The sequence below is a fragment of the Cupressus sempervirens genome, chromosome 6 (genome assembly GCF_028749045.1).
Source record: "Cupressus sempervirens isolate cs-2001-9-10 chromosome 6, ASM2874904v1, whole genome shotgun sequence".
In the NCBI taxonomy this organism is placed as follows: domain Eukaryota; kingdom Viridiplantae; phylum Streptophyta; class Pinopsida; order Cupressales; family Cupressaceae; genus Cupressus; species Cupressus sempervirens.
Window position 1 is genome coordinate 407,189,368 of NC_143123.1, and position 18,897 is coordinate 407,208,264.

At 36.3% G+C, this 18,897-nt stretch overlaps 1 protein-coding gene across 2 annotated transcripts; it reads right to left on the minus strand.

The window, feature by feature from the left end:
• Positions 1 to 212: 212 nt before the first annotated feature.
• Positions 213 to 18,323, minus strand: LOC149552789 (uncharacterized). Of its 2 annotated transcripts, none has more exons than XM_089788328.1 (5): positions 17,731 to 18,323; positions 1,494 to 1,752; positions 1,243 to 1,330; positions 1,025 to 1,091; positions 213 to 925 (listed from the first exon to the last, which is right to left on the minus strand). In XM_089788328.1, exons 1-5 carry the CDS (start codon positions 17,737 to 17,739, stop codon positions 872 to 874), a joined length of 477 nt encoding a protein of 158 aa, XP_089644454.1. In that variant the 5' UTR covers positions 17,740 to 18,323; the 3' UTR covers positions 213 to 871. The 2 variants fall into 2 exon arrangements, with proteins under 2 accessions (XP_089644454.1, XP_089644452.1); XM_089788326.1 differs by having other exon boundaries at positions 1,494 to 1,747; positions 17,731 to 18,280.
• Positions 18,324 to 18,897: the final 574 nt, after the last annotated feature.

Consider the following 18,897-nt stretch of genomic DNA (forward strand, 5'->3'; position numbering starts at 1 on the left):
ATATATAGAGTTCATAAATATTTTATTATATCAAAAAAATTGTGAGTACAGAATTAGATTATAAACAATAAAATTAAACTACTAAAATTTAAGTAATATCTGTAATGTTTTATATGCTAGGGTATTCTAATTGAATAACAGTTAGAACATATAGCATAAAGAAAAATCATGGATAAACATGGTCATAAATCTCAAGAGTGTCAAGAGAACAATTTTAGGGTTAGAAAATTGCTTTTTAAAAATAGCCAAAAAAAAAACAAAAAACTGCTTCTCTGTTTTGTTTAATATTCTGTCGGGTTCTGCTGGGTTCAACAGGCTTTGGAACAAAACTGAATCACCTGTACACGCCCTGACATATTCCACTGGCATATTGGCCCCAAATCTGAACCCGGTATGAACCAGGCCAAGATCCAGGTATTGCAGGGGACACATTGGTAACATAATTAAATCGAAGAGTTATGTTTCATGACTTTTAAGGGTACAGCATACACATTCATTAAACTTAGAGCATCTGTTAATATTGCCTTTTGAGCTTGTTTACAATCTAGCCATAATTAATCCTCCATGCTTTAGAAACTTGGTTCTTACAGGTCTTTTGATTGTAAGAAAGTTCTATCAGCAATGACCAGTAATTAATTTGCAGTTTGCACTTGTCCACTAGGGAAAAAGCACCAAAAATAAGGCACAATAATAAGATTTACCCTTGAGATAATGCTGACAAGATCACTCTGTCATCTGCATGCCATTGGTCTGGCATGTAGAGCTCCTTTATAATAATGATCTGACAAGCCCACAATCTAACATGGCTTCTTAAACAGGAAATATGATAATTATTTGTCTTCATGTACTTCAAGTTTCCAGGGCATAGACCTTACTCATACAATCCTTCTTGATCCCAAACATCTACAAGATATTCAACCATTTCCTGCAACAAAAAATGTCAAATTAAACAACATATTTAATTACATCCATTTCACAATGTTGCTAAAAACATTTGCACAAGGATATATTATACTAAACTTACCGGAAGAGGGACAGGTTGTGGGAATGGCCTATGGCTTCCGAGCAAACTGTCGTAAGTTGTCGTCCAACTAGAACCATCACCATAGAGACAACATCAACAACAATGTTAGTGTGGAAGAAAGGGAACAACACGCCTAATCTAAATATTCGGCCAATATAGAGATTGATCTTTAACAAGGGGCATAACCATCACAAATGCCCACATCCATTATAAAATACCTCAAAACAGGTTCACGTGGCTGTGTGGGATGATTCCGAGGTCGATCTCCAACCCATTCCCGCCGTATTTCATTCCACAAGTTGAGAGCTAATGAAGGATCAGCATAAACATAAAACAAAAATTAATATCAAAATGCAGAAGCAGCATAATGCCATTATTGTTTACAATGTTATCCACAGCCATGGAACTAGCTTTGGGTAGATGGTCAGTTTTCAAAATTGAAAGATTTAGCAAAAATGAGAACATTTACCATGGTTGACAAACTCGGTGTTATTTGAGTTGGCGTTTGTTCCACGGTTATCAGCATTTGAGTTTGGTACACCTATTGATGACCCGCTTCTCTGGGATGGTGCTGTGCTATTGTCCATCTCATTAGTACTTGTACTCCAAAAATCGTCAGAGAAATCAGGCCCCTTCACACTTTCTCCCTGAATTTTCAATCCCTTTGAGGGCTCATCCACAGCAATAATTGGTGTTGGTCTTGCACAGCCTCCAAGACAACCACTGCTCTGTTGCAAGGTAGGATTAATAAAAGAGCAGAAAATAAAATTAGAAAATCAATAACAGAAAAATAAAGGTAGGATAAAAATGAATTGGCATACAAAAGGTGCTGTAGAAACATTAGTACAAATCAGAAGAAATATTTTAAATTCCAATGCAAATATTGCACAACTTCCATAAGTTAGCACTAAATTTGAAAAAGATTAATAGATAAATGATATGCACAGTTTCTGAATAAACTGTGTAATTTTGGCATCAACGTTTTGAATTGCACTCAGAATCCATCATCAGGATGGGGAAAGTGAAAAATTGGATTGCAGACTAAAGACTTAAAAAGGAGAGCGAGAGAGGAAGAGAGAGGGGGGAGAGAGAGGAAAACAGAGTGGCGGGGGGGGGGGGGGGGGGGGGGTTGAGAAAGAGAGACTGGAAAGTGAGCAGAAGGCATGAGGTGGAAGAGAGGAAAAGAGCCAGGAGAAACAAAATAAAGAAATAGATAATATTCCACAGTTTATCCAGAAACTCTTTGCAGATGACTATGGACTGTGGAAAACTCATGCCTACAAATAAATGATAGTTGACCACAAATCAGTAATTTAGCAAAAGGCATATAAGGCATTGGTTGACATGTCTCCTTGTGACTGGCATTGATATGAAGAAAGCAAGTGGGATTTTGATATGTTGTACCTCAACTCCATGCAGGGCAATGTTTATATCAGAGCAGTGCAGCAAAAGCTTGGTGGTGCTCGCAGTCACGGTGCAGCATCTAGCTTTCAGAGGATACGGCTATCAGCACCCGCAATTGGTTTGGGATCCAAGAGCTTCACAGTTGGCAAATGGTTTGATGACAGATTGCTTGAGGACAAGCAATCTCTAGGCAGCGAGGACTGTAATGTCTCCAATTTTAATAAAGTGACTTAATTAAATTTAATTAATTAATTAATCAGGTGGTCCAAAAATTTAAATAATATTATAAAGGATTTTTTCTAAGTTGCCGATTCGGGTTCGGGGACGGATTCGGGCTGGTGGTTTGGGTCCGTAGGTTCGGGCAAAAAAAAATTCCCATTTGGGTTCGTGGGTACATTATACATATACATATATATATATATATATACAAAAAAAAGATAAACCCACGGGTTCACTGCGGGTCCAGGTAGGGTCCTTATTTTGGACTGCGAGTCGACAGTCCTTATTTTGGACTGCGAGTCGACCCTGGGCGGACCCACAGTCCAAAATAAGGACCCTACTCGGACCCACAGCGAACCCAGGCCCAGATCTGGGCAGCAAGGTCTGAACCCGGAAAATAAGACATTTTTAATTAATTAATTTAGTCATAACATAAAATGGGGCCAAAATAATAAAATGATAAATAAAGTTATGTAGGCCCATTGTAACTTTCCAGAAACTTCTTGGAGGCCTTTACAAGGCATTAGTTGGCACCGTAGGTAGTTATCATGGACTGACTCAGTTATCTTTTCTTGTGCATTGGCGATTCCAATTGGAATTGAGTTCTTGTTGGCAGTTTCAAAGGGTGCAAGACCCTCCCTAGTCTGCAATTGCAGTTTTAGCGGTTACCAACCACCCTAGTTTGCAATTAGAGGCATCACTCCAAATATTTCAGTGTACTTCATTGTCAAATTTGTGAGGCCTTCTTGTTGGAAGCATGAATGCTGATAATATTCCAATGGGGGAGTATTGTAGAAATGTTACTATGATGATATGTTACATTCATGACTGAATTTGTCATTGATGTCAACATAGCAGTCTTATGTGGTATTTGATAAAAGAACAGTGGAAAGATCAAGTTGGTACGGACGGCTAGTTGAGTATTCTCACTATCTGAAGTTATGGGAGATACTTCTGAGTATCTAGTATATGTAGTTAATGTCAGATGAAGAAATGATAAGTCTGGAAGAAGTTATGTAAGTTTTGTTGATGTCTATTCTGAGATAGAGTTTGTAGAGGCATGTTCTGGTACACTTGTTACAGCTTGTAGCAGAGTTGTTATTCTGAGAATCGAGGTTGAGGATGTGAAGAAGAGATGTTGATGATGACGTGGCCAAGTTCGCTCATCATAATATTACATGTATGGAAAGACATTCAAGTTGCAAGGCAGAAGATTAATATTATTGCTAAGTGTAACGTATTCTTAATGTGGTCCTATAATGATTAACTAAGAAGGTCTAACAGCCAACTTAAGGAATTGTTTTATGGACTCGATATAAAGGAAGGACATTTTCCTTTATCATAAACATGGATTTGGATTGATAAGAAGTAATTGTAAGCAGCAGAGCGGAATGCAAAGTTGAGCAGAACAAAGCGGAAGTAAAGGAAACTTTATTGTCGAGTTTTTGCTGAGTGATTCAAGGTTTGATGTTTGGATCCGAGGTTAGTGACCTGGTCTCCAAGGTTTAACAATGATTGGTTCGGTTGAAAAAACAAAAGAAAGAAGAACATAACAGTAAATTGCATGTTTGAGCAAAGAGCTCTTTTTGTAGTTGAAATTGCATGTTTGGGCAGTGGGCTCTTCTTGCATACTTTGTACCACAACTCCTAACAGGGATTCAAAGTCTCCTAATAGGGACTGATATGTACTACATGTTGTAATAGACTCCTAATAGAGTCCATCCTCTAACAAGGAATATTTATATTAGTACATAATCTTGTGGGCATCATTCCCACCGGAGTTTTCCCTCTGATCAAGGGTTTCCCTAGTTAACATATCGGTGTAATTGTCTGTGCATCTTATTATGGTTGTTGTTTACTTTGGTTAAATGGTTAAGTTTGTTTAAAGAAGATAAATGTTTTAATTGTTGGATAACTGATTCACACACCCCCCCCCCCCCCCCCCCCGCCCCGCCACCCCCGCCCCCCCCCCCATCTCAATTATCTTGGTGGACTATTGTTTCTAACAATTGGTATCAGAGCATCAAGTCCTTGAAGATAAAGTTTAACAACTTTGGGAGATCCATGGCGAGCATGTTCAAGAAAGATAATCCGAAGTTCAATGGAACAAATTATGACAACTGGAAGGAAAAGATGGAGACACATCTGTTGTGTATGAGCCTAGGATATTGGATCTTGACAAAATCAATGAAAACAATCATTGCTAAAAAAGATTTGGAAAATTGTACCAAGGATGAAAGAGATCTTTTTATGTGCGACATCAGAGCTGAAGAAGCACCATTGACTGCACTTCTTGAAATTGAATACAATCAGGTAAAATCACTTGTTACTTCACATTTGATTTGGAAAGCTTTGGAAACTAGTTTTGAAAGTGATACACATTCTAAGAAGTTGAAACTACAAAGTTGGATTTCTGCATTTCAAGATACTAAAATGATAGAATATGAATATGTAAGAACATATGTAGGCAGATTATCAGAAATTATTGCGGGTATTAAATCTCAAGGAGGAACCAAAGAAGATGATGAGATTATATGCAGGATATAGAAGACTCTAACACCACCATTTAAGCCAGCAGTTCAAATGATATAGTTGTTGATAACTTGTACCAAAGATTTCACAAAGGAGCCATTGCTTGGAAGACTTGAAGCAGTTGAGAATGAGCTTAGACAATCTGGAGAATTGACCAGAACAAAGACAACTTTCAATGCCTTGAATATTCAACCTAGTTTATCAAAGAGCACAAGTGCTAGAGGAGATTTTGCTAGCAAAAACAGATCTGAGGAGGACAGAAAGATTGAAGGAGTAGCCTTTCTGATAAGAAGAGAAAAAGGAGGTAAAAAAATCATTAAATGTTGGACTTGTGATGAATATGGTCATTATACATCTGTGTGTCTTAAAAGAGAGAAAAAGTATAAAGGAAATTACAAACCTAGAAGAGATAGAGAGTGTTTGTATGCAAATGAAGAAAATGATTCTGATGAACAAGCAGTAAGTGCTAGTGATGATGAAATTGGATTTGTAGCAATTAAACAAGAAAGTCTAGATAAAGTAGCTTTGGTGTCACAGGTTGAAAAGAATCTAATTGGATAATTGACAGTGGTTGTTCTCATCATATGACTGGTGATATGAACAAATTTGTTGACTTCAAAAGTCAGGATAGAGGCATTGTCAGAGTTGAAAACAATGCGACATGCCAAGTTAAAGGTATTGAATCTATAACTCTTGATGGTAAAACTAACACAAGGATGTATATTTTGTTAATGGTTTAAAGCACATTTTTTAAAGTGTTGGACAACTAGTGCACAAAGGTTATTAGCTGCAGTTCACAGTGAAGACATACATGATTAGAGATAAAGATGGAAAGGTAATTGGAACAGAAACCAAATCTAGAGTTAATGTATTTCAGTTGAATTCTACTAAAATGACATGTTTGGTTGCAAAGGTAGATGATAGTTGGTTATAGCATAAGATATTTTGTCATATAAACTTTGACAGTATTGTGAAGACTAGTAGTATGTTTGCAGTTAGAGATTTGCCTAAGATTGCAAAACCTATTAACATAATTTGCAAAGAGTGTGTTTTAGCCAAACATAACAGAACTTCTTTTCCCAGCAAGAAGTTTACTACTACAGCAATACTGGAGATTGTACACACAGATCTCATCAGTCCTACAAAGACTAAAGGATTCTATGGTGGAAGGTATTTTATGATTCTAGTTGATGACTTCTCTAGAATGATGTGGGTTGCATTTCTTAAAGAGAAATATGAGGCATTTGCTAAGTTTAAGATATTTAAGAATAGAGTTGAGAATGAATTTGGTATGAAGATTAAATGTTTAAGATCAAATAGAAGAGGACAATTTATTTCAAATGAGTTTAACATGTTTTGTGAAGAAAATGGAATCAAAAGACAGTTATCAGCTCTGAGAACCCTTGAACAAAATGGCATTGCAGAGAGAAGGAACAGGTCAGTTACAGAAGCAACAAGAGCTATGTTAGCTCAGAATGATGTATCCAAGATGTTTTGGAGAGAAGCTGTGAATAAAATAGTCTACACTATGAAGAGAGTGCAAGTCAAGAAAGACACAAACAAGACTCCTTATGAACTGTGGTTTGGTCACTCACCTATAGTTAAGTATTTCAAAAATTTTGGTAGTAAGTGTTATATCAAAAAAGATGATGATATTGGTAAGTTTGATGCTAGAAGTGATGAAGGTATGTTTCTTGGTTATTCATTGAAAAGAAATGCTTATAAAAGCTATAATCTGAAAACTAAGACTATTATGGAAAGTGCAAATGTGAGAATTGATGAGAAATTTAGGATACAAGAAAGAATAGTTGATTACAATTCAGATGATGATGTTGTTACTAAGCCAAGGGATGATGAGGTATTTCTTGACACTAACAATGATTTGCAGAATGAAGGAGAGCCAAGGCAAGAACAAAGCTGGGAACCTTCAGTAGAGCCAAGAGTTGAGATGGCAACTCCTACTTCGAGAAAGAATATGATAAAGAATCACCCATCCAAGCAAATCATTGGAAGAAAAGGTAAAGGTGTGATGATAAGAAGTAGAGACAATGAGGAACTATGTTTGATATCTCTAGTTGAACCTAAGAATGCAGATGAAGCATGTAAAGATGATCATTGGAAACACGCTATGAGAGAGGAATTGGATCAAATGGTAAAGAATAAGACATAGGAATTGATCCCCAGACCAACAGACAAGAATGTGATAGGAACTAAATGAGTATTCAGGAACAAGATGAATGAACAAGGTGAAATTGTAAGGAATAAAGCAAGATTGGCATGTAAGGGTTACTCACAGCAAGAAGGAATAGAGTATGATGAGACCTATACTCTAGCGGCTAGAATAGAAGCAGGTAAGATTATTCTTAACCTATGTAGCACAAAAGAAATTCAAAGTGTATCAAATGGATGTCAAGTCAACATTTCTGAATGGAGAACTTGAAGAAGTGTACATTGAGCAACCTAGAGGTTGTCCTTTGACAGACGATAACGGCATAGTATGCAAACTGAAGAAAGCATTGTATGGCTTGAAGAAAGCACCCAAAACTTGGTATGCAAGGTTGGACAAACATTTGACAAAGTTTGGATATAGCAAAGGTATGGCAAATAGTAATCTATATTGGAAAGAAATTGATGATGATTTGATGATTTTTATAATATTTGTTGATGATATCATATTTGGAGGAAATAATGATGAAAGTGACAAATTTGTTGAAGAGATGAAAGAATTTGAAATGAGTATGATAGGAAAAATGAAATATTCTCTAAGATTACAGATTGTACAGAATAAAGAAGGAACCTTTATTTCTCAGACTGAGTACTTGAAGGATTTACTGAAAAGGTTGGAAGACCTATAGTAATTGGACACAAGTTATCTACAAAGGACGAGACACCTACTGCTGAGCAAAAGAAGTACAGATCTATGATTGGAGGATTGCAATATCTAACTCACACAAAACTGGATATAGCAAATGCAGTTGGAATTGTTGCAAGATTCCAAGCTGATCCCAGAGAAGCACATTATGCAGCAATCAAAAGATATGTAGATATCTGAAAGGAACGTGTGAGTTCGAATTGTGGTATTATAGATCTAATGATTTCACTGTATGTGCCTATACTGATGCTGATTGGGCAAACAATATGGATGATAGAAAAAGCACTAGTAGTGGAGCCTTCTTTCTGGGAGGAAGTTTGGTTTCTTAGCTAAGCAAGAAGCAGGATTGTACATCACAAAGTACAATGGAAGCAGAAAATGTTACAGCAGCAAACAATTGCAATTAGGTTGTTTGGATGAAGCAAATGCTGAAGGATATAAGGATAGAAATCAGTGAAACTGTTGTCATACATTGTGACAATACAAGTATAGTACATATATCTAAAAATTCAGTGTTGCATTCGAAGACCAAGCACATTTCTATTAAGTATCACATGCTGAGAGAAAAAGTTGCAAAAAAGGAAATTATATTGGGTGTTGTTGTGGGCTTTTCACACCATCGCCCCATTGCAAATAGGGGGGCCCCTTTTGTCTCTTGGTCTTGTCCTTTTGGCTTTAGTTCTTGGTAGTATTGGGCTCAATCTTCTAAAGTTCTCTCTTTCAAATGAGAATTGGTAAAATTGGCCAGATCTGGAAAGTGTTGTGCATGTGGGTCTGAGAATGGAAATTGTTTGCTTGTTTGAGAATTGATTGTCTTGACTTACTATTTTTAGAAAGTCTATTTTTAGTAAGTCTATTTTTAGTAAATGTCACTACCTCTCAGATTAACCTTATTTTGCCTTTGGGAGAACTTACTATTTTTATAAAGTCTATTTTTAGTAAATTTCACCGCCTCTCAGATTGGCCTTATTTTGACTTTGGGAAAACTTACTATTTTTAGAATGTCTATTTTTGGCAAGTCTATTTCTGCAACAAGTGAGCTATGGTTGATAAAGAGAAAAAAGGGTACATGTGTCTATATCCAAAAGAATGAGCAAGCACGATAGTCAATCAAGAAAAAAATGGTTAAGTCTGGAATCACCCATGAAATATCCAAAAGTAGAAAGGCATGAAAATAACAGGAAAAATGGTTGTCGCGGAATTCTTCCCTCATGGACAAAATCCAAGATCACTCAAAAATCCTACCTTGGAGAAAAATGGTTGTTGCAGAATTCTTCCATCATGGAAAAAATCCAAGATCACTCAAAAATCCTACCTTCGAGAAAAATGGTTGTTGCGGAATTCTTCCATCATGGACAAAATCCATGATCTCTCAAAAATCCTACCTTGGAGAAAAATGGTTGTTGCGGAATTCTTCCATCATGGAAAAAATCCATGGGCACTCAAAAAATCCAACCTTGGAGAAAAAGGGTTGTTGCAGAATTCTTCCATCATGGACAAAATCCACGATCTCTCAAAAAATTCAGCCTTGGAGAAAAATGGTTGTTGCGGAATTCTTCCATCATGGACGAAATCCACGATCACTCAAAAAATCCAGCCTTGGAGAAAAATGGTTGTTGCAGAATTCTTCCATCATGGACAAAATCCATGATCACTCAAAAAATCTCGCCTTGGAGAAAAATGGTTGTTGTGGAATTCTTCCATCATGGACAAAATCCATGACCACTCAAAATTTCCACGAGCAAGAGAATTAGAAATCATGGAAGCAAAAATGGCTAAGTGTTGGAAATTTCTCCTTCATGGAAGCAAAAATGGCTAAGTGTTGGAGATTTGTCCTTCATAGAAGCAAAAATGGTGAAGTGTTAGAAATTCCTCCTTCATGGAAGAAAAAATGCTAGTGTTGGAAGTTTCTCCTTCATGGAAGAAAAACTGGCTAAGTGTTGGCAATTCCTCCTTCATGGAAGAATAAATGGCTAAGTGTTGGAAACTTTCTCCTTCATGGAAAAATGAAAAAGGATTAAGTGCTGGAAATTTCTCCTCCAGATCTTGAATTTCACCCTCTTCAAGTGTGTACCCAAGACTGGAAAAATGATTGATGATGATAAAAAAAGGGGGAATTCTTCAAAATTTAAGAAAAGGCATAACAGTGAATTGAAGGCATTTGAAGAAAAAGGAGGAGAAAGCTCTAGTTCTAGAAATTCAAGAAAGACGCTCAAATCCAAAATTCTAGTACCAAGATCAAAGTACTAAGTGATCCGGTCCTAGACATTCAAGGTTCAAAGATCAAAGTTCAAATCCAAAAATCCAAGAACATGGCGAAGGAAGTTCAATATGAAGAAATTCTAGAGCAAGGGATTCCAATCCATTTTAGGGATATAAATTTCCAAGCAAGTACATGGAAGACGAGAATGTTTGAAGAGAGATTTTCAAAAAAGTCAGTCAAAGTTGGATCTTAGTTAAAATGATGCAATTGGAAAAGACTCGAGCTTACATGGCCTCCATCATCATTTCATGGCATCAAATTATCTTTGATGAAGAACCGAGGTCTCCAAGTCAAACTTCTATGCATTCAGAGAATGGAATCAAGAATAATTTATTCAAGACTGAGCATTTATTGAGCAATGGACATGCATGGTGGATATTTATTGCACCCCACTCCTTCCTAAATGAGCATGCAGAGTGGGCATTTATTACCCACTACAGTAATGGATTCCTTGTTGCATTAATGTAGATTCCTTTCCTTTGCCCTAACCCTAATTAGGGCTGATGTGGCACAATCTTGGCCATCGGTTATTGTGATCATCCAAGCTACCTATTGTAATCGAGGACCTATATAAAGGCCTCATTTCTCATTTGTAAAGAGAGATTTTTATGAGATTGTTGCTATGAGCTGCTAAGATAATAAAGTTTTCATTGGAGTTTGGTGAATACTTGACGTGTCTTAGTATTTGCTTGTTCTCCTAAATTTCTTCAATTAGATTAAGTTTAGCATAGTCAATGCGTGGTGATTACAATAAAGAATATGATGGTGTATTGATGAGTTCATTTGGTTCATACTTTTGACATTTTAGTGATATTCTAACTCGTGTAAAGTTAGCCTGAACCCCTTTCATGCATATGCTCAACTTCTATCATTCGTATACATTGTTCTTTATAATGGTGTATGTGGTGATATGAAAATCACTAGCATAACCCTTGAAGATTGCACCGATTCATGCATAGTTGTATTATAACTTGGCAAAGCGGAATTCAGTAAATTGAGGAATTTGTCCACTAGAATACTATTTGTTGTTATCACTACCCTTAGGATTAGAATAGAATTCCTGAACCTTGTCTTATTGAATTTCTGCATATTTTGTGAAAACTCCAAAAAAAGTACTTCATTGCAAAACCCTAAGATAGCTCCCACATCTAGTATGGCTTGAAATGAATCTGAATAAACACATAAAGCCCCTTGTGATCATTAGCAAATCACATCAACTATTGATCTTATCCACAGTCAAGACCTGGCATTAAAGGAACCTTGAAGTCATTGTATGATCTTCTTGCAATCTTAGCATACACAAGACTTTATTCAAGAGAGGATAAGATATTTCGGTATTTTGTTCTACTGTTTGGTGAGTCATAAAAAACACATCAATAGGTGTCGAATGATGTCAAGTGTCGGGTGTTAAGGGTGTAGAATTGTGGCATGCGAAGTGCAATCATGCAATGTGCAGTAGGCAGTATGGTAGAAGTGTGTGTAGTACAGTGAAACTGTGTACGGTACGGTACAGTGGAGGTGTTATTCGCATACAAAGGGGACACAAGTACATAAGAGTGTGGGCGTTGTACGATGGGGAGGCCTAGTCAGCCATTTGGTACATCACAATGGTATCAAAGCTAGTGACCTTGCCAACATGTTTGGGAGAATCATGGCATCCAGTAATAGAAGGGGAAATACACATCTAGTTATGACAACCATGTTGAGGGAGTTGATAATATTCAACAATAGCTTGCTAAGACCATAGATGGATTACTCAGCGAGTTGCAAAAACTAGTTGTGAAGTTTGGCTAAGCGAGTTTTTACAACTTTTACTACTGCCAAAAAGTTGAAGAGTTTTTGGCAAAAAATTGTTGAGTACTCGCCATGTTTTTGCCAACAACTCATCAAATTAAAAACTCTCGGGCATAGTTTTAGAATAGTGCTTAAGGGCAAAAAATGGCCCAAATGAATTTCATTTCTCATTTCATCACTTGTATTTCGTTGAGAGATGGAAAAATAGTCTTCCAAACACTTGCAAACTGAATTCCGTTGACTTTGAAGTGGATTTCAAATGAATTTGAAGCAGATTTGAGGTGGTATTTGAAGATGATGTCAATGATTTGGAGAGGCGGGTTATGGAGGAAGGGGTGGATTTGGCTTCACAATGGATTACATTGACGAGGATGAGTCAGATGAGGAGTCATTATCAATGCCAAGAGAAGCTAGAGACAAAGATACATCCAAGATGGAGGATGAGCCACAAACTAAGTGGGCATATCAAACAAGGTGGCATAGCCATGCTCATCGTAGGCATCTAGGACTAGACCCTATATAGTTCTACCTCTTCCTTGGTTTTTACTATTGCTAGGAAGAGAGATGCAATTGTAATGAAGTATTTTCTTTAGTTTTACAAAACCTATTTACTATTTTGCTTCCAGCCAAAAATATTCCAAATGACAAGCCCACTTTGCATTCAAATATATCTAAACTCGGCTTGTTTCTTTTGTGCTCTCATTTATTAACTCATTACATGTATCTTCTCATTGAAATTTGCAAAGAGAAATGCATTTATAATTAAAATCAAGCATTTCATTAGGTTCCTGAGTTTTTTGCCTAGTTTTCACTTAGAACTGGCCGAATTTTACCAGAATATTATTTTCAAGCCTTGGCGCATTTTTGGTTTTGGCAAGTTTTCCAACTATGAGTAGTATCAACAAATGGAGGAGATGCTCAATCACTTGACAAAAGAGAGGATGAAAGGAGATTCACAACCCTGCAACACAAGGTAAATGATGCCAACCTTCCTTCCCAAGATAGAGCAACAAGAAATGCAAGCACCCCTTTAGTTGAGTCACTAAAGCAATTCAAGCAGGTTTGGGTTGATGTTGGACAACAAATGGTCATCTCTCTCTAGGATTGCATAGACCTCAAAATTAAGTATCCATCCTCCGAAGGTAATTATAGTCTACAACAATAATCTGAAGCAAGGGATTGACAATGGACAACACGACACTTTAAATCCTAAGAAGAGGATAAAGACATACTCATAGACAACAAGAAAGAGGCAACAATTGTACCTTCAAGTGGAGAACATCTAAAATTTCAAGACTACCACAAGGATGAAGATGTTTGCATTAATTTTATCAAGCCAACAGTGGTTGATCAACTTCATGGAGAGGCAAAATCTACCAATGATCCCCTGTAGGAGCAATCTCTACAGTTGGTTAAGCAGATGCAGTTTTTCCTTCAATTAGGCATGAGGTATGTATGATTTCCATCTCTCCATGGGAGTGGCATCTATATGAAAAAAGCAAGTTGGATTTTGATGTGTTATTCCTCAACTCCAAGTCCTCCTTGGGAGTGGCATCTATATGAAGAAAGCATGTTGGATTTTGATGTGTTGTTCCTCAACTCCAAGTAGGGCAATGTTATATTAGAGTGGCGCAATAAAAGCTTATTGGAGATTTGTAGGTGGTTCTCACAGTCATGGTGTGGCATCAAGCTTTAAGCGGATACGACTATCAACACCTGCGCACGGTTTGGGATCCTAGAGCTTTGCAATTGGCAAACGGGTTGGTGACCATTTCTTAGGGGAAACAATCTTTGGGTGGTGACAGTTGTAATGTCCCCAATTTTAATAAAGCAACTTAATTAAATTAATGAATTATGTGATCCTAAAATTTAAATAATATTATAAAGAACTTCTTTAATCAATTAATTTAGTTATAAAATAAAAAGGGGCCAAAATAATAAATAAAGATATTGTGATGTGAATATCAGGATTTAACTGTGTGATTTGGAGTCAAACTCGATGACCCGTGTTTCATGAGTAGTGATTCAACATGAATCCATCTCTCATGAGAATAAATGGAACATTTAGCACTCATTGGATCTAGGTGATGCTCACAAGGGTGAAGCACCAGGACTTTCTGGGAGGTCACCCATCCCAGTACTACTCCAGCCTGAGCGTGCTTAACTACAAAGTTTCCTCCATAGTTAAATTATCTCCTACTTATCAAATAAAGATATGTCGGCCATTGTAACTTTCCAAAAACTTCTTGGAGGCCTTTACAAGGTGTTGATTGGCACCATAGGTAATCATTAGAGTTATCTTTTCTTGTGTATTGGCGATTCCAATTGGAATTGAGTTTTTGTTTGAAGTTTTGGAGGTGCAACTTCAGTGGTTAGTAGCAACCCTAGTCCATCATTTTAGATATAACTTTGGATATTTCACTATGTGCTTCATTATCAGATTTGTGAAGTCGTTTGCAAAGACAAATTTGTGCATATGGATATAATCTAAGAATATACATCTCCGATTGATAGCCTTTCATTTTTGTGGTTTACATATACCCTGATCTACGATATATTGTGTTACCTTGGATTATAATAATAGTAATTCATATTTATGAATAGATCGAGTATAATATTCATTCGTTTGGTACTAAGTGTCGAAGGTGTCCAGTGTCAAAGGGTGTCGAGTGTCGGGTGCCAGAGGTGCTCGAGTTGCAGCATACTGAGTGCAGTCATATGGTGCATGGTACAGTAGAAGTGTGCACAGTATGGTAGAAGTGTGTGCAGTACGGTAGAAGTGTGCATGGTACAATGAAAGTGTGCGGTACAGAGGTGGTGTCATTAGCGTACAAAGGGGACACTGGTACACAAGAGTGTGGGTGTCATATGGTGGGGAGGGCTTAGTCTACCATTCGGTACACCACATTTCATCAGGACCAAGAAAAAGAATCCTGATGAGAACATTACTGGAATGGAGTGAGAAAGACATGTAAAAATCTCTAGTTGGACTATTATGGTACTCAAGTTAAAAAGAAACATAAAAGCTGAAAAGTGACTAAAAGTTAAAGCACTCAAATAATCAAAGAGAAGGCAGACATGATAATCCTGATTACCATGCACAAATAAACAGACCACAACACATTTTAACTCTAAATATATGGATATTTCTATTCATGGTATTTGTACTATGCTATACTCTCTGAACATCTAAATTTGCCAATAACTTCAAGAAAATTCTTATGATTTATTAATTGTGGTGTAATAAATTGAGGAAGTGCCACCAATTAGAAAGTTGGCACTGATAAACTGTTAATCCAGGAATATACAAAGTTCATGATTTGCTTACCTCCTGTACCCAACCCCAAAGTTAGAAGAAACGAATGTATTCATGTTGGGAGGCCAATATATTTTTATACTAAATAAACAAAAAAGGTGCAGAATAGTCTCATTTAACTGCCCAACAATGCTCAAATCTGGCAAGCTCAGCAAGCTCCATGTCTACAAACCAAGCGCACATTTCTTTGTGTAATTATGGTAATCACTTTGATAGGAGATTAAATCAAAATATATCTTATAGCTGGTGGATACGATAAAACTCTGTTGCAGTTGCAGTTTGAAGAGCTTATGTATTAAAGGTGTTATAAGTATAAACATATTAGACATGTTTGCTAATATGGTTAGTGCCAAGCAAGGAAAAATTTCAACAGGAATATCATAATCATATCAGGAACAACAGAAGAGCTTATCTATTAAAGGTGTTGTAAACATATTAGACATGTTTGTCAATATGGTTAATGCCAAGCAAGGAAAAATTTCTCCATGAATATCACTATCATATCAAGCATAAACAGTCAATGAAATTATGTCTGAAAGATCACTATCAATGTGAAGTTATTTGGCATGAAGTTCAACTGTCACTCTCTTCAAGATTGAATGAGCAAGCCAATATTTTAAAAAAAAATGTTCAGAACAGAGGTACATAAGAGTGAGACAAGAACAATTGCTGAAGAACTTAAAAGAGAGGTTAAAAAGTATCAATCTTCTACATCATAAGTTTTCATTGAACTTTCTTCACCGTAGATAAAGGGATACAAGATTATTTTCAGGTTTTTGTTACACTTTACTAGAGTATGACAGAGATTGAGAATTTGTGATAACATCTTTGAATAAAGAGTTAAAGTTGGAAAACAGATTTTTATAGAAAATTTATGGAAGAGTTTATAAAAGATTCCAAAGAGGCAAGCCTTACTACAACTATAATTTTCTAAATGATACAACTTTTCTTCATGATTGTAGCCTAAAGATGAAAATGGCATCTACACGACGGTAGAATTCCATAATTGATGGTAATATCACCTACAGCAAAGCATAGTATCAAGAACCTATTAGCAATAACCTCATCCAAAAAATAAAAATAAAAACTGGAGCTCTTAAAAAATGCATTTTCACTCAAGGCTGCTGTGCCTACTGTAAAATTCTGTCTTTACGCTTATTAAATTTTCTTTCGTTCATCCCAGAAATGACAAACAAAAAGGGGAAATAAAGAGTGTTTTCCCCAACCCTTGAATTCGGCATAAGAATAACTTTAGTGGCTAATATTCGTCAACTGGCTAATCTCACTCATCGGGGACCCCAGATTTGGCTTTTTTTTTTGCACTTTTGAGGTGTCCATGTCCCTGCACTTTACTAAAATCGGGTCTCGTGCTTAACCTAATCACCAATAATATTACATAAGCAATTATATTTTAGTGTTGACTTTGTCAATGGAATCTAATTTTTCTACGTAGTAATTTCAATATATTCACCGACAATTTTCAAGGCTCGTCTTAATTGATGCTCATATTCGCCAATATTTGGTAAAAATTTAAGTTACACTATGGATTAAGTATGTAGATTTGACATGTGTCTCTATTCTAAAGACTTTTCATGAAACTTTTTATCCTTTCTCACTTTGCCGTGAAATAGATTTGATTGGAGAATCTTGTCTTTACTTTGGGAACTTTCTTTAAAACTTGGTATCATTTTTAAAGTTTGGCTTGAAATAGGATTTATGCCATTGATTTAGAATCATCCAACAGTTAAAAATAATAGGGGTGCTTCCACCAAACCACCATTCAATAATTTGGAGGGAAACTGTAATGATAAAAGTGGGCTAAATTTAACCTTAAAGTTTGATAATTAATTAAGCTCCATATACTAATAAAATCATTGTTTCTAGGTACGTGTAATTTTTTCCATGATTTTCATCAATAATGAAAGATTGAATTTTTCTCCCTAAACTAATATTCGCCATAGTTTTATACTTTTTTCTAAAGTGGGGTTTCTTAGAGTTATCCCTGTTCGGCATGTGTCTAAGATATCAAACTCTTTTGTCCTTGTTTTTTTCCTAATTGAGAGCTTAAAAGAAAAAATTCTAGCTGTTCCACGGTATTCCAATCCTGATTCTCAAAGACAGCCGCCTAAATGTATGGCTCAAAAGTTACTTTGACCCTAATTCAATTTAAAACAATGGTATAAACATTTGACGGCCTGGGTTCATGTTCAGAATACCACACAAACAACACACAAAACCAGGAAGATAAACAATTTATGCCACAGAAAATCACCAATAGATATAAAGGAAATGAACGGAATACCCACCCCATACATGCCACGAATTGCCGAACCCAAGACTTCAACCTTGAAATCAGCATTTATTGTAGTAATTCTGCTCGCTGGTTATGGAGAAAAATAGATATATATAAAATACCGAATCCGAAAGTTTCTAAATTTGAACCCACAATCTAATCCATGAGTTTTAATTGCAGGAACTTCTGCAACCAAACAAGGGCATCTCCATTCTTGGACATCGAAGGGATTCAGAAATCTAGAGGCTTTAGGTAGATTTATCACGATAAGGATGACTGAGAATAACAATAAAGACAATGATTGAAAAGGGAATTTTGCTGAACATTTGGAAGGAAACGACGCCAGTGGATCGTACTCGTACCAAAATACCTTTACTAAAGTAAATGGAGGCTAGAAATGAGTAAAATAAATAAATAAAATATTATCCCACACATGGGAAGACGCTGATTTTAATGCGACCAGCAACTCTGATGGCGACTGTTGGGGCCCGGGCCGTAGTCCTGCCCGTTTTTATCCCTACTGATGATAGGGGATTTCAACCACTCAAAGACACCTTTTGCCCCCTCAACACGGTACGAATTTGGTATTTTTATGCACTACTATTTACAAGTTGAATGAAAAATTGACTAAGTGTTGCCTTCGTATGCCTGACGAAATTCGTGCCTGTATAACGGTTGACCCTCAACAGACCTTACGATTTCTTCTGTTTGGGTGAGGAATATAAGTATCATTTTGAGCTTGTTAGGTATAGATAGTTTATCAGAGATAGAAAGCAATCTCCTCTCCGTGGGTAAATAGGTTTGAGCAAGCATGGGAAAGGTGTAATTAAGGAGATATCTATGAGCCAAGGAATAAGAATATCAACAAGGAGTCTATATCATCAAGGTGGTGTAATTGAGGAGATATCTAGTAGTCAAAGTAATAAGAACATCATCAAGGAATAGGTTTTATTTTGAAGACATAATCACGGGGTATATTTCAATTTGGGTATATCAACAATATAATCAAGGAATATGATTCATTTGACTCGTCTATTTGTAGTAATAAGAATAGGAAAATTGGAATAGAAAATGTATTATATGTTTGGTACCTTAAATTGGAATAGGGAATAGGCAAACATATTTTAATTTTGTCTTTAAAATGAGCATATGTCTATTCCAAAAAAATAGTTTTTATTGG